This window comes from Bidens hawaiensis, unplaced genomic scaffold (genome assembly GCF_021521415.1).
Source record: "Bidens hawaiensis isolate Kalapana, Puna unplaced genomic scaffold, B.hawaiensis_p1.1 tig00025010_1, whole genome shotgun sequence".
In the NCBI taxonomy this organism is placed as follows: Eukaryota; Viridiplantae; Streptophyta; class Magnoliopsida; order Asterales; family Asteraceae; genus Bidens; species Bidens hawaiensis.
Genome location: NW_027493974.1, coordinates 41,731 through 58,838, shown reverse-complemented (window position 1 = coordinate 58,838; position 17,108 = coordinate 41,731). Strand labels below are relative to the sequence as shown.

General features: G+C 42.4%; 1 protein-coding gene across 1 annotated transcript; it reads left to right on the top strand.

The window, feature by feature from the left end:
• The first annotated feature begins 525 nt into the window (after nt 1-525).
• On the top strand, nt 526-3,582 carry LOC143570567 (uncharacterized). The gene has a single exon (XM_077056189.1). It carries the CDS (start codon nt 526-528, stop codon nt 3,580-3,582), a length of 3,057 nt encoding a protein of 1,018 aa, XP_076912304.1.
• Nucleotides 3,583-17,108: the final 13,526 nt, after the last annotated feature.

Here is a 17,108-nt window from a genome sequence, read left to right as displayed (position 1 = left end):
GCCTGTTGTGGAGCCACTAACCAATAACATGTGGGCAGAAACTGGATCCGCTCCACTTACCAACTCTGGTATGAACACTTTCATTCACACAATTCTATTAAGCTCATTACTAGGTAAGTTCTTGTTTTTCATGTCTGGACTTTTCAATTACTTAAAAGTTAGGACTTTTCAATACAACCACTCAACAATGTAAAAGCTAGGATTTTTCAATTGTTTTTTTTTTCTTTCTTTCTTTTTATTTTTTATTATATTTTTTTATTATGTTGCTCAAGGCACCCAGCTGGGATACTTCCAAGTAAACGCCAAAGTCAACTAGTGAGTCTACTCAGCCAAGCCCCCCAAGGTTGAATGATTATGTACACATTATAGAAAAAGAAAATAGAATAATATAGATATATATTTGATAAAAAAATGAAAGACATAATATAATCAACATTTGCGCAAGTAACTAAAAAGAAAGAAAAAGCGCTTTCTTTTTTGCATTTTATAATAATAATCATTCTTGTATAGAAATTCTGGCTTATAATGGGAACCAGACTCTGCTTTCTGAGCTACTTGATGTACTTTTACCTCATATTTTTTGGGCTTGATACGATGCTGGTTTCGGCAAAGTGTCAAACCAACCAACACTCAGTTTTGATCCAATTAAAGAAGACACTTCAGTTTAATTCTTCTCTTTCAACAAAACTTGTTACTTGGAACCCAAATATCACAGATTGTTGCACGTGGGGAGGTGTAACTTGCAGCATCAGCGGACAGGTTATCGGCCTAGACTTGAGCAACGAAATGGTATCGGGTGGAATCGATGATTCTAGTAATCTCTTCGATTTAGAGAATCTTGAAAGCATGAATCTTGCTGCAAATAACTTCAGTTTCTCTCAGATTTCTTCAAGATTTGGCAGTTTTGCAAGTTTAAAGTATTTAAACCTTTCGAATTCATTTTTTTCGGGTCAGATTCCTGGAGAGTTATCGCAGCTGACAAGATTGAAAATTCTTGATCTTTCTTCGTTGTTCTCATACGGAAATCTTTCACTAAGACTTGAAAACCCGAATCTGGATACACTTGTTAAAAACTTTACAAGGTTAACAGGGCTTTATCTTGATAACATGAATATATCATCACAAAAATCAGACTGGGGCCGGAGTTTATCTTCCTCTTTACGTAATTTGGAGGTATTAAGCTTGTCAAACTGTCAACTTTCAGGCCCATTAGATGATTCCCTTGAGAAATTACAGTCACTTTCTGTAATTCGTCTAGCTCTAAACAACCTAAGTGCACCAGTTCCTGATTTCTTTGCAAGTTTAAAGAATCTGACAGTTTTGAATCTTGGTTCTTGTCACTTGCTAGGACCATTTCCCAGTAAGGTCCTTCAGTTGCAGAAGTTACAATTTCTTGATTTATCGGTTAATAAGAATCTTTCTTGTTTCTTACCCGATTTTCCAATTAATGGATCACTTAAAAGATTATTGCTCAGCAGCACGAATTTTCTTGGTGGTATACCAGAATCTATTGGAAATCTAAAGAATTTAGCAACAATTGACCTTTCAGAGAGTAATTTCAGTGGACAAATACCGAAAGCTGTACAAGTTCTAACCCAACTGGAGTACATAGATTTGTCCTTAAACAACTTTATTGGGCAAATTCCGTCATTTCAAACATGTAAGAATCTTACCCATGTCGATTTGTCACATAACAGTTTATCGGGTATGATTCCTTCATCTTTGTTCTCTTTGCCAAAACTGCAACAAATACTGCTATACAATAATAATTTCGATGGTTCACTTGCTAATTTCAGTAATCCGTCGTTATCTTCATTGAATACACTTGATTTAAGTAGTAACAAATTGGAAGGGGAAATTCCAAGATCTATCTTTGAACTTGGAAAATTGAATGTCTTGGTATTATCATATAATAACCTGGGTGGGACCATAAGAATAGCGGACTTTCAAGATCGTTTGAGTAATCTAACGACTCTGGATCTTTCATTCAATAACTTGTCGATCATAATGGGTGATAATGCCACTCTCATGAATCATCTTCCAAACATCGTGACCTTGAAGTTGGCTTCTTGCAATCTTTTAAAGTTTCCTAATCTAAGAAAGAAATCAAGATTGCGAACTCTTGATCTTTCCAACAACAAAATGGAAGGGGAAATACCAACATGGATATGGGAAGTTGGGTATCAGAACGAGTATATTTCATATATGAATCTTTCTCATAACAGGTTAACCGGCCTTGAAGAGCCTTATAGTTTTCACAACATTATGATACTTGACTTGCATTCGAATCATCTTGGAGGGGTGATCCCAATTCCCCCACAATACGCCATATACATCGACTATTCAAACAATCTTTTCAATTCATCACTCCCAGAAAGCCTTGGGGGAAACCTCCACCAAGCATTTTACTTTTCGGTTTCTACTAATGCAGTTACTGGGGTGATCCCTGACACCATATGCAATGCTAAGCAATTAATAGTTCTTGATATGTCAAACAATAAGTTACACGGAAGCATACCAAATTGTTTGATTGAACTAGCTAGCAGTCTTGGTGTACTAAACTTGGCAAACAATAGTCTTACTGGTCAAATCGGCGGAAGATTTCCTAGCGACTGTGAGTTGAACACTCTAGACCTGCATGGGAACTCTTTGGTTGGGGAGATTCCATCATCTCTTATCAATTGCAAAATGTTACACGTGTTAAACCTCGGGAGCAACATGATTAATGACACTTATCCATGTCGTTTGGGTAACAACACCAATTTGCGTGTCCTTGTTCTGCGATCCAACAGGTTCCATGGCTCCATCCATTGTGGTCAAAACCAAACCAACAAATGGTCAAAGCTTCAGATTCTAGATATATCTCACAACAGTTTTAATGGTACCGTTCCAGCAGACTTTTTCTGGCAATGGCGTGCTATGATGACCGAGGAGCACAAAGGAAGTAAGACGCCACTCAGCTTCCCTGTATTGCAGCTTAGTGATTATTACTATCAAAATACAGTTACAGTCACAGCCAAAGGAGTCGATATGGAGTTAGTTAGTATCTTGACAATTTTCATATCCATTGATATCTCAGATAACAAATTTTCGGGAGAAATAACGCACACAATTGGGCGACTCAAAGCACTGTATGCTCTAAACATATCACATAATGAGCTCACAGGCTTTATCCCATCATCTCTGGGAGATTTGAATCAACTGGAATCATTAGACATGTCGTCAAACAATTTAACCGGAGAGATCCCACATGAACTTGCACGCCTTCCATTTCTTTCTACCCTTAATTTGTCATACAATCAGTTGAAAGGACAAATCCCAAAGGGTAACCAATTTCAGACTTTTGAGAATGCTTCCTATTTAGGTAACAACAGATTATGCGGGTTTCCTTTGAGCAGATCTTGTGCTCCTTTAATTGTACTCGTACCAAACTATGCACCGAATTCCCGAGAATTTGATAATAAAAATGAATGGCAATCCGTATTATGTGGATTCGGATTTGGGGCAGTCATATCAGTCTTGTTTTTTGTATGGAAGGGATATGCGTCAGGTACAAGTAGACAAACAAACAGATCAAGATGATTATACATTGGTTTGTAAAATAACTCAGGTATGTGTATGTAAAACTATGTGTAAGAAGCTTTATTATGATCGATCAATGATAATGAATAGAAGCATGGCCATGGCCTCCTATTATAGGAGCCTAACTAATATGAACTAACTATAATATAATACTAACAAACTAACAGTCAACATAACTGAGTGTGCTCTAATAATTATCCCAAGACAAAGTATTATCCTCTTCATTCTCCTCATGAAGAGGTAGGTCCCAGCAGAGCCCAGTTGGACCCGCAAGACTCACCTTGAAGAGGGACGTCTGCGCAGAAACCAACTGGATCAGCAGGACCAACCATGCTCAGGGACGTGACGTCCTTACGCGCAGTACGCAAGCTGTTCCCGCAGGAAATGCCTCCCAATGGTGAAGGACTCTGCCTGTTCCCGCAGCTGCGGATACAAGCCATCAGGGAAGGCCACCCGCGCAGCAAGGCTACACGCACAAGGCACTTAGCTCTGAATCACTCAGTGTCACCTGAAGGAATGAGCAAAGCCGGGGTCAATCCCGCACAAAGGCGGGAGGGGGAATACTCCCGCCCATAAGCCAGTCCGTACGATACGGGAAGATCTTCTGTACTGTACCTGACGAGGTATGGGCAAAAGATCTGACTAAAGATACGACAGCTTATTGACAACAGTATGGCGAGCAGCATACTCCTGTACTGTATGTCACTATTAGCCGCTGCCTACTCACCAACTCCTGTCATACCACGTGCATAGCCGGCAGTTGGTGGAAAAGGAATAGTACACAGCAGGCCTGGTCACTATCAGCCGCTGCCTACCCACCAACTACCAGCAGGGCATGTGCGTAGGCCACTGTTGGTGGAACAGGAATACTATTGCAGCCGGCCACACCTCCTTGGAAACCTACCTTCGGCTATAAATACCCCAAATGGTATTATCATCTGATCTTATCATATCCTATCATATTATCATCATAATATACCTGATATCTGCTCTAGCAATCTCTTAATATACATTTATATTTAAAGAGCAATCTAGTCTGATTCTCACGCCGGAGGGTGGTCACAAGGAGGAACCCCCCCCCCCTTCTCAGTGACAAGCTCACGGTGTCTGTTTTGCAGGTTATCAGAAGAACCATCTTTACCGGGTCTAACCCCTTGTGGGAAACATCTATCTAACCCCCAGGTTACCCGTAATCTGCTCGGGGTCCGGTTAGTGTTTCTTCATTGGCGCCATCCGTGCATAAAGCTAGAACATTTCTTTTCAGTTTTTTCAAACTTCTGGAAAGATGGTTAAAGAAATTCCGGTAACCACAACCCCAGCTACTGGGGGGAATACCGGCTACACAGTCTTTACAAACACTACCCCGGTTACCCAAGCCGGGGCAAGTGAAGTAAATTTTACGAACACTACCCCAGTTACCCAAGCTGGGGCAAGTGCAGTAAATAATCGCTCACTGGGATTCACCGATACCCAGTTAGAGAAACGAACAAAACTCCCCCGCCAAACACTCGATGAAGTTAAGGCATGGGCGGAGGCACGTCAGAGGGAATTCCAAGCTGAGTTGGACGAACGCTTGCGTTCCGTCCAACAGGCTGACGAATTCGAAGAATACTTGGACGATGACTCGGAGGAATCCGACACCGACGCGAACCCTCGCCATAGGGCAAAAGGGAAGCGTAAGGAAAAAAACTCCCAACCGAGAAGGCGTTTTGGAGAAGCCTTCAATCCAAAAAACACAGGTGGAAGTCCACGTGACTTCTCCAACACATTCAGACCAACTGTTGCAAATGCGGGAACGTCCAAATTTGCAAGGGACATTGCGGAAGCAATCGCCCCAAAAAGTGCCAAACAGATGTCCAACATCGGCACTTATGATGGTATATCTGACCCAGATGATCATTTGAACAGATTCATAGCGGGGGCAACCGTCAGCAATTGGACGGAACCTACGTGGTGTTACATGTTCCAAATGACGCTTGTTGGGCCAGCTAGAGCGTGGTTCGATCGTCTACCGGTCAACCACATCTACGACTGGGCAGACTTCCAACAGAAGTTTAGCCAACACTTCAGCCAACAACGAAAGTATACCGAGGAGCATTGGACAATCCTCAAATGCATTCGAGAGAAAGATGAATCTTTGCCAGACTTCATCACTCGCTTCAACTCGAAGAAGCTAAGTCTGGGTAACATTAGCGAAGATCTTGTTCGCGCTGCTTTTATTCAGGGCGCCAACGACCCAGAGCTCATCCGCACCTTACCGGGTAAAGATGGCATGCCATCCACATGGGATGCCATCATGACAGCAGCTAAACGCTTTGCGGAAACTGAGAGGCAACTGGGTAGAGATCTCCCACAGAGCACAAACCTCTACACCCAGAGAACAAGAGAAGACAACGTCTTTACCGCCCGATTAAACAAAAAGCGGAAGCTAGGCATTTGGCAGTCAAGGGTAAACTTTGACACCTCATCCGGCTTGCAACATCGGTTAGGCGGAAGGGATAATGTACGGTCGAACCAGAACTCCAGATGGACGCCACTCACCAAAAGCGTCACCGAGATATTCGCCACTGAGGAGCTCCCATGGCCAAAGCCTCCAATAATCCGACATCGTCACAATGCTGATCGGAGCAAATACTGTGACTTTCACAGGACCAAAGGCCACAACACTGAAGAATGCATAGACGTAAAGGACATGGTCGAAGCATTTGTCAGAGATGGGACGCTCGCGCACCTCGTGGCGCAATGAATGCTGAGCAGGCTGACCCGTGTAGAACCCCAGCTGGGGAAAACACGAATAAAATTTCCAGCTTCAATGTGGAGACTACATGCTACGTAAAGAACGAGATCCCGAACCAGGTGCATATCGGCTCGATGGCACTCCCATCCCAACAACATAGAAGGGAGCTCACTTACACAGTTTGCATGTAGATCAATTCCAAATTTGTAAAGAAAAGGCCCAGAGCCACTTCTAATGGAAATGATTCTCCTTAGAACATCGACGCTGATGATTTTACATTTGTACTTTATGAACACTGATGTCGGTTTTCATCGCATACATAAGTGTGAGTCGTTGCATGGGGAAGGCGGCAAAACCCGCATAAACCCAAAAAACGGCAAACCTTCACGCAGGTCAGTTGAAGGGGAAAAGTTCAGTCATTCTACTAAATGAAAGTGCCGGTCTATCCGCATGAATCATGAGAGGAAACTGAACACTAACCTATTAACAACCACGCGTCGAACGGTTAATTTATTCAACACGGATATGCCGGTTTCACCGCATAATTACGTGGAAAGTCGTTGCGTGGGGAAGGCGGCAAAACCCGCATAAACCCAAAAAACGGCAAACCTTCACGCAGGTCAGTTGAAGGGGAAAAGTTCAGTCATCCTACTTAATGAAAGTGCCGGTCTATCCGCATGAATCATGAGAGGAAACTGAACACTAACCTATTAACAACCACGCGTCGAACGGTTAATTTATTCAACACGGATATGCCGGTTTTCACCGCATAATTACGTGGAAAGTCGTTGCGTGGGGAAGGCGGCAAAACCCGCATAAACCCAAAAAATGGCAAACATTCACGCAGGTCAGTTGAAGGGGAAAAGTTCAGTCATCCTACTAAATGAAAGTGCCGGTCTATCCGCATGAATCATGAGAGGAAACTGAACACTAACCTATTGACAACCGCGTGTCGAACGGTTAACTTATTCAAAACAGAATTTCTAACTAAAGGATGAGGAAAACCTACACGCAGGTCAGATATAGGTAAAGTTTAGCCATCCTACTAAGTGCAAGTGACGGTCCTACCCGCACAATCACGAAAGAGGAAGCAAAACTTCAACCTATTATCTACCACGTTCAAAGGTTAACTTATCCTAAACACTTAGAAATTTCAAAAAAGATGAGGAAAACCTACACGCAGGTCAGATATAGGTAAAGTTTAGCCATCCTACTAAGTGCAAGTGACGGTCCTACCCGCACAATCACGAAAGAGGAAGCAAAACTTCAACCTATTATCTACCACGTTCAAAGGTTAACTTATTCTAAACACTTGGAAAATTGCTAATTTAAACTAAAGTATGCAAGTCATATAACGTTTACAAAGCAAGGATTCCAATAAAAGTAGCGGTCTTACCCGCAAAAAGATTTATATTTCACAATGATTCATTACAAGAATGGCCGGGTAACTACCCGCCTACAAGAAAATAAATCTATACAAGCTAAATCTATCCTAGCAGTGGGAAGGGATCTTCAGGATCAGGCTTCAGGGCCACTTCCACTTGGACCCGCACCATCAGTAGAACGTGGCGGTTCAAGGAAAGCTTTAAGGATAGCTAGCCCATCATCAGCAGCAGCAACTTGATTCACCTTCTCCACCACCGGATGCGGAAAGGCGGCGTACTGATTCACTGCTTGGTCGTAAATAGCTTCAGTATCAACATTATACAAAGGGAAGTTGGAAGGCGGGATGCCTTTCTCAACGAACCCTAGACCAAGCAGGAAGCCGGCCTTTTCCCCATCCTCATGAGAAGCGTTGAGGGCTGCGCTCATAGCATCGTCATAAGACGTCTCCGTGAAGACCCGATGCACAACCTACAAGAAAATATTCAAGTATCAGAACCTTTTCTATTTACAAAGAAAAGCGTAAAGACATGAAAAGCATACCTGAGACAACGCTTCTCGAAGAAGCCATTCCTTGGCAACCAGAGCTTCTTGGAGGGCAGCTTGAGCCTCGTTACGGGCGCGTTCGGCTTCACTCTTGTTGAGGTTGGCAAGCAACACTTCTTTAGCCGCAGCCTCTTCGACGCCCTTTAGCTTCCGCTCAGTATGGTCAAGCACCCCCCTCTGGTCCAAGATCTCCTGGAGCTTTTTGGCGTCTTCCATCGCCAAGGCATCATGAGCCTGCTGGAGAGCCTCTAATTTGGCTTTAAGCTCTTCATTCTCCACGCGTAGAGGCTCAGCAACAGCTTCAGCCTTGGTGGCCCTCTCGGTTGCGTTCCTTGCAGTTTCCTTAGCCAGCCGAAGCTGTTCATTAACAGCTTGGGCAGCCTTGGAACGGGCCTCGAGCCGGGCCTGAACTTCAACCTCGAGGGCCTTGAAGGCCTTCTCCTTTTCCGCAGCAGCTGCGGTAAGCCTTTGGTTCTCCTCCCGGACAGCCCGCGCCTGAGCCACTTCTTTAATGCGAGCTGCTTTTAACTTGTCGTTTTCACGACAAAGCAGCTCGACGCGCGGCTGCATCCGGGCCAGGAGAACCCGAAGCTCATTGGTTAGCCTACCCTCCTGGTAGCTAGCCATGGCTTCCCCCAACGCACCACTGGGAGCAGCGTGACGAGCCCACTCCACGCACTCCACAGGGGTGCGAAGGGTTGTTCCTCGGCGAATGTTCCATCGTGGAACATACACTTCATTGGAATCCGACACTGCAAAAAACAAAAAACAGTTAGGAAAAGATGATAAAAAAAAATATAAAAAAATATAAAATGGGCCAAAAGAACCCTACGCACCTGTAGGGTCAATAACAGGCCGATAGCCGCCAAACCCATCACCTGAACCCAAGGGAAATCCATCCAAGAGGTCAGGCAGATGGGAAGGAGGCAGAGGTTGGCGAAAAGCCCCATGCATACCTGACGGATCGGCCGTCGTTGCCGATGACGGAGGCATGGTAGAAGCCGCCGCGGTCGCCGCCGCGGAATCCGCAGCAAAAGTAACCGCCGGCTCAGTAAAAGATGCGGTAAATATCGCACTGACGGCCGGCGGTGACGTCATCACAACTGGAACAGTCGGCTCAACGGAGTGAGCAACTGAACCAGTGGAAGCAGGCGCAGGCGCAGCCGCCTGGGTCGTCGCCTCAGATAGGCTGACCGGGCCTACCGTCATTGGCGGGGAGGTACTCCTCTGCGCTCCACCCTGGAATGCGTCAACATCCACGCCTGCACAAAGAAGATAAGTATTAAATGATATTAAGCTATGAAGATAAAAGCTAAAGTTGTACTTACGGGTTTTCTTGAGCCTGAAAGTGCGGACGGGCGGGGATGAACCCGATGGAGCCGGCCTCTTCACGCCGCTCACCATTGTCATCCTGGGCTCTTCGGTGACAGTTGTCACAGCTTCCGGAATGGTGGTCTTATCACCACCGGGATTCCCCGCCACCTCTTCGCTCTCGGTCTCCGAGTCAGACCGAGGCACCGGATCGGCAGTGGAGGCCACCTTCTCCTTCCCCTTCCCGCCGGCAGCCTTCTTCTTCCGCACCAACGGAGGACCATCTGCGGATTCCTCATCAGAACATACGATTAGAGGAATTCCAGCAGAGGTTTCAACATTGAGGGGTCGAGGGTCGAATAGCGCCTTACCTGGCCGCCTGGCGCTAAGGATCTCGTGGCCTAGCGGGTAGACCTCCACGAACCGATCCGCCGTTTGTTCTAGGATGGGCAACTCGTTCTCGTCTAGAGCGCGAGTACCCATCCGAGCGGGACCGTCAGCCTCCCGCGGGTACATGAGCGACTGCAAGTCGTTCCCCTCTGAAATAAACAGGAAAAAAGTTAGAAGAGATTCTAAATCAACAAAAAGAAACAAAGCATACCGTAAGGAACAGAGTTCGAACCGTATTCGAGGACGATTGGGATCTTTTGCGCATCCGCAGCCTTCCACACCCGGCTCATCCCCAGCATCACCATCCCGGACTCCGCAAACCGGTAAACCGGAGATTGGACTCGGGATATCTTCGCAAACCATTCCGCCTCCTGGTAGTTGGAGGCGTGAAGGCTGGGAAGTGCTTGCCCATTCTTGAATTTCATGGCAAGGGGGATGGCGCGAGCGGAGATGTAGAAGAACTCCCGCTTCCACGAGCGAAGACTGCGCTCGGTTGCGCAAATCTTTAAACCCTTAATCCGGGTTATCAACGTATACCACCCCTGGATGCACCTCCAAGAGTAGAAGGTCATCAGGCGGTCAACATACGGCTCAATGCCCAGAATCCGGCACACCCACTCGAAGTGGCGAACCTTGGCAATCGCCATCGGATGCACCTCGGTCAGGTGCACACCGTGCCTCTCAAGGACACGGTAAACAAACTTTGTCAATGGGAACCTAAGATTCCCATAAACAAAGAATGCAGCATATACCCCGATCTTGCCTCTGGGGGCATCGTACACCGTCTGATGGGGTTCAGGAAACTCAGGCTCGAGAGACTCGAGCATGAACTTCCTGACGACGTACTGATACAGATCGACAGGCAGAGCACACTGGCACTCGCCAGCAGTACTCTTATCATCGGCTGTAGATTCGAGATCACGTGAAGACATCTTGCAGATGAAAGAAGAACGATTTCAAGGGAATGCTCGACTGAAAAGATGAGTATTCGCCGGAAATCGTTTTTGAAGATGAAGAGAAGAGTGAAAGTGTGGATTACAAAGAACCCTCTCCCCCTTTATAAACTAATCGCAATTAATGCGATGAATTTAATGCGGAAGAGAGAGAAATCGAAGGTGCAATGAAACTATGACACGTGGCAAAAAGCAAGCTGGCAACAGCTGTTGAAAGGACGCGTACCATTAATTTCGCGGCCACGCGCCTGAAAAATCGTGCCCACGTGCCTAAAAAGGCGTCTGGAATGACCATGTACTGTCACGTCACCATAACTTCCTGCACGTCCTGACACAGTCAGAAGAAACCGTCGCACGACGTTTCAGAGGTTTGGACTGTTCTTATCCTTTCACCAACTCTTCGAATTTCAAAAAAATTCAAAAAGATTCAAAAGTAAGCGGGAAAATACCCCTTACCTTGGCAACCAAGTAACCATAAGACGGGTGCGGGTACAGTGTAAAGGCAAAACCCTTCACATACCTAGCACCCGCAGGGAATTGAAGCCAAGAATACCTCGGCAACCAAGTAACTATAAGACGGGTGCGGGTACAGTGTTAAGGCAAAACCCTTCACATACCTAGCACCCGCAGGGAATTGACGCCAGGAATACCTTGGAAGTAAAGTAACCGTAAGACGAGCGCGGGTACAGTGTAAAGGCAAAACCCTTCACATACCTAGCGCTCCGCAGAGAATTGAAACCAAGAAGGATCTTCTGGGCAATGCTTGCGGAAACGGAAACAACATCCCCGCATAGCGGGAACGTCGAGAACTACATTGTTTGAAGCTCCAGGATGGAATTGGTGGTTTTAACATAATTGATCACTATGTTCAAAACTACCAAAACCTCATGGAGAATCCACACAAGTGGGACTCAACGCTCCTGACTTGCGAGGAGGTTACAGACCTACCCGCATCATACTCAAAGATCAAGCAGGAAAGTCGGGAATTTCTGCAAGTGACAAGGACTTCCGCGGGAAGAATCCCCATGGAAAACCTTAAAAAACCCTTTTCAAAACCCTTTGCTTAAAGTCCAAAAGTTCACCTCACTTTATTAAACACTCATGAGAAGAACATTGGACTGGGGGGACTTGAAGAGGTAGGTCCCAGCAGAGCCCAGTTGGACCCGCAAGACTCACCTTGAAGAGGGACGTCTGCGCAGAAACCAACTGGATCAGCAAGACCAACCATGCTCAGGGACGTGACGTCCTTACGCGCAGTACGCAAGCTGTTCCCACAGGAAATGCCTCCCAATGGTGAAGGACTCTGCCTGTTCCCGCAGCTGCGGATACAAGCCATCAGGGAAGGCCACCCGCGCAGCAAGGCTACACGCACAAGGCACTTAGCTCTCAATCACTCAGTGTCACCTGAAGGAATGAGCAAAGCCGGGGTCAATCCCGCACAAAGGCGGGAGGGGGAATACTCCCGCCCATAAGCCAGTCCGTACGATACGGGAAGATCTTCTGTACTGTACCTGACGAGGTATGGGCAAAAGATCTGACTAAAGATACGACAGCTTATTGACAACAGTATGGCGAGCAGCATGCTCCTGTACTGTATGTCACTATTAGCCGCTGCCTACTCACCAACTCCTGTCATACCACGTGCATAGCCGGCAGTTGGTGGAAAAGGAATAGTACACAGCAGGCCTGGTCACTATCAGCCGCTGCCTACCCACCAACTACCAGCAGGGCACGTGCGTAGGCCACTGTTGGTGGAACAGGAATACTATTGCAGCCGGCCACACCTCCTTGGAAACCTACCTTCGGCTATAAATACCCCAAATGGTATTATCATCTGATCTTATCATATCCTATCATATTATCATCATAATATACCTGATATCTGCTCTAGCAATCTCTTAATATACATTTATATTTAAAGAGCAATCTAGTCTGATTCTCATGCCGGAGGGTGGTCACAAGGAGGAACCCCCCCCCCCCCTTCTCAGTGACAAGCTCACGGTGTCTATTTTGCAGGTTATCAGAAGAACCATCTTTACCGGGTCTAACCCCTCGTGGGAAACATCTATCTAACCCCCAGGTTACCCGTAATCTGCTCGGGGTCCGGTTAGTGTTTCTTCACCTCATAAACGCATTCTTCAAACTGTGTGTTTTGTTATCAATAGTTATCTACAGTTATTTTTCGTATATTTTGATTTTTATATAGAGTGAGAATATAAGTAAGAAAAAGTGAAAACATATTAATGTTTGTATAACCTTTATCCATATATATAAGCTTCGCAACTATGTTAGAATCAACAATTGCATAATATGCTATAACCCGTCTTTTTTTTTTTTGAAACATTAATTATCTTTCTAACAGCTAAAAATCACTTTAGCGTACACTTGCAAGGATTTGACCCCAACATAACCTAAAAATAATCATAAAAACAAATACTAATCCAATTGTCATGATACAAATTCAAGAGTCGAATACAAATATCAAAGATAAAAGTTACTGTTATGATCACGGAAACCAAACTATTCAAAAACATCTTTTATGGACTTGAAAAGAAAAATAGAAACACACACATGGAATCCTGATTTGATAAATTTACTTACTCAATGAAATGATGACTGCATAATGCCATGATAATTAATGTCAAATTAGTAGCAGTGTTATCGAATATGGATGAATGTCGGATGACATAATTGAACACATAAAACTTTAAGGTACTGAGGATGAAACAAAATAAAATTCTTAGAGACACTAAATCAAACACCTGGCATGCATACGTGGCTTCTTTGAAGAAATATGGTAGTCTCAATCAAAATCCAATGTTGAATGTTAAAGAAGATATTTGAAGTGGAAGCAATGCCTCTTTTATTGTATTAAAAGGTACTGTGGCTGGAATCCAATTTCAATTTATTCATTTACAAATTATAATCACTGTTCTTAATTTATTTTTAAAGAGAGTGTTTTTGAACCCTTTTTGTAAACATTGACATTTTTCATGGGAGAATACGACAAGCTTGATGTTACGACATAAATTTTATTAAAAATTGAGTTGTACCAAAAATAAAACATGTCTTTAGCACTTGAACTGTACCGTGTATCGTTGACGGACTGAAACGCTACCCTACCGAACAACAAAAGTAATAGTGTTGGTATTATCGAGACCGGTATCTTTATTCATTTTTATGGTTTTTAATGTAAAATACGTGTCGATATCATTTACAGCATAGGTACCATGTTGGTATTAGCAAGACCGGTATCGGTATTTGTTTTATGGGTTACGATCAACGTAAAACTCAAATGCAACATGTGGGACGTTTACCAGTTGTCAACATTTTGGCAATACACTGATATCATTTAGAATCAATGTATACACTCGGATCATCAAGATTTTTCAAGGTTATAACAGCTTTCTCTTTTAGTACTATAAATATTAAACCACCAAAAAGTTTCAATTCAAGTATTGTATTTTAACGGAGATCCCATGTTTAATTACTTTTAGGATAGTTCGGGTAGCTATGTTCAGCCGATAAATTTCCCATTTTTTCCTTTTGAATTTCATAATTAACCATTATTAAAAAATAAATTAATACATACAAGTTTAAAACTTTTACATATATAGTATGTAGCACCAAAGCGAAGTACAGGCAAGATGGGACTTTTTCACATAACTTTAATCTTTTAATAAAGAAGGGATTCGGCTTATCTAGTTAAGTTTGATCTCTAACATATCAAAAGATGACGATAAAAAATGTTAATTTAGAAAAGAAGTGCTTATCGAGAATATATCCTCCCACAATAACAGATCAACCACTTTCAGAAAGATTAAAATTTCGTTGTTCTAGTATCAGCAGAATCAACATGTCTCACACAGTCACACGTTACCCTCCCTACATATATATTTTACTATGTATGTAACAATGAACCGACAAATTAATCATTAACACATGATTTAATACAACCTGGAAAGAAGTCTTAAAACAGTCAACACAGCTACTTAGTAACTAAGGCATAGGGATGAGATTTTTACCCTAAATATCCGTACTCGTACCCAATCACTACATGTACACATCTGTTGGGTACGGGTGCAGATACCCAAATTTACTGATTTTAGGTTCGTGTACAGGTACGGGTATCCGTTTAGAATTTGTATGGACTATTATTAGGTTTCCAACACTCATGACTTAACTTTAAAGCGAGATTTTCAAAACTTAATATATTTCAATTGAATCAGTTCCTTATCGATCTATATGTGTATATTCATATATATTTATTTCATGTATGTGTAATTGTGTATATCGTTTAATAACGTATTAACTTTCTCTCTTGTTTTTTTATATAAATTGAAAAAGCAATAAAAAAAGAAAAGGAAAAAGGAAAAATGGAAAGATGACTAGGGAAGACTAAACGAATGTTAACTTTCTTTGCATAGGCTAATTTTGTTTTAAACAGTTTGAAAAAAAATAATTTTGGGAGACTTTGTATCTTGTATGTTTCGGAATTCATTACTTGATTATAAATCTATTTTATATTATGGTTGAATTGTTTCATTTTTTAGTTTTTGTATTGTGTTATTATGGTTTTGGTTGTGGTATTATAAATAATTGTTTGTCGGTACTATACGGTACCGATACCAAGTTTAGTGAAGAATTTTTAAAAAAAGAACAAAGTGGTGTCAAAACGAGTACCATACCCGAAAGTACATGCACCATTACCGGTACCTGTACCATAAAATTGGGTACGGTATGGGTACTCAGATTTGCTGATTTTAGGTACGTGTACTTTCGGGTATATGTAAGGGTATGGTAACGATCTCATCCCTATCAAGGCATCGTCTACGTAGAGCATGTGGTTAGTATTATATAATTTATTTGATTATTGAAATTAAAGTTCAAAATTTTGATTAAGGCTTGTAGAATTAAACTAAGATAAACTAATTTGCGATGAAATTAAGAGGCATGAAACAAACAAAGAACCACAAAGAATTGAATTCGGTACTAAATATGAGAAGCGTGCAATCACTTCCGATTTAGATATGCTTACTTAGTTGCAATACTTTTAAATAGTTTACAATAATGATTAATCTGCTACGTAGACATGGCAATTATCTTGATGCTACAACTAACCTAGAGCACGATCCATGAACTTACACACCAACCGTCCAATCAAATCTTCAAGTAAACTATGTAGGGTGTATTGGGGATGACCGAGACATCAAAACTAATAGAAATCACATGCATATGATGAACATGTACATATTAAACAAAATTTATGCAATTAGATGTGATTACAGCTTATTAACTCGATGTGCAAAACGAGTATGTGATTAGTTGCACAAACAAAACCTTTACTAATTGATTTAACTAGCTAATTTAAGGGAAGGGTTATATATGTAAACTCGTACAACTTGTCTTTTCCCTAATTACACTAACTATGTTGGAGTTAACATTTGTGTAGTTAACTAAACCAAACAATAATCACAAAAATAAATGAAAACCAAATTTCACATCCAATATAAGTGAAGTGTCGAATACAAATAGCATAGATAAATTACCGTAGTCATTGCTAGATCACATGAAACAAATTATCCAACCATAAGAAACTGATGTGATCTCCATTAGAAAATAATAATAAATATAACATATTCAGTGCAGCCACCACCAAAACTGCTTTCGATACTAGGCCCACGAAAGTTGATAATCGATGAAAACAATATATAACCATTGATAATAATCACGTATTCTGAATTTCTGATTAGGTATTTTTTGTTTGTTTTTCAAATTTACGTTTCATTTGCTTAATTCGTTGATTTTGTCTTTAGAGTTAACTAATTAATAATTAACAAGTTTTTTTTACCCGCGCTTCGCCGCGGAGGTGTCTACTCGAGAGAAAACAGCCAACGTTGTAACATTAACTCACTCCCTTGCGTTGAAACATTAAAGACAATAAAAACTAACAATTCGTTGAAACTGTAACCACTACACAAAATTCGTACGGATTTTATATTAATATCATTCTATTGTGCATATATACTTTTGCTACATGATACATGAGTTGTACAAAGAGGGGGATAATCATTAGGAAGGTGCAAGCTAAAGAAAGCTGGTTCTGTATAGCTACAACATGATCCGCAAGCTCGAGATCTAAGAGGGTGTTTATTAACTAAACTTTTTATGATAAATGGGTTCGAATATACTATTTTAAAAAGATA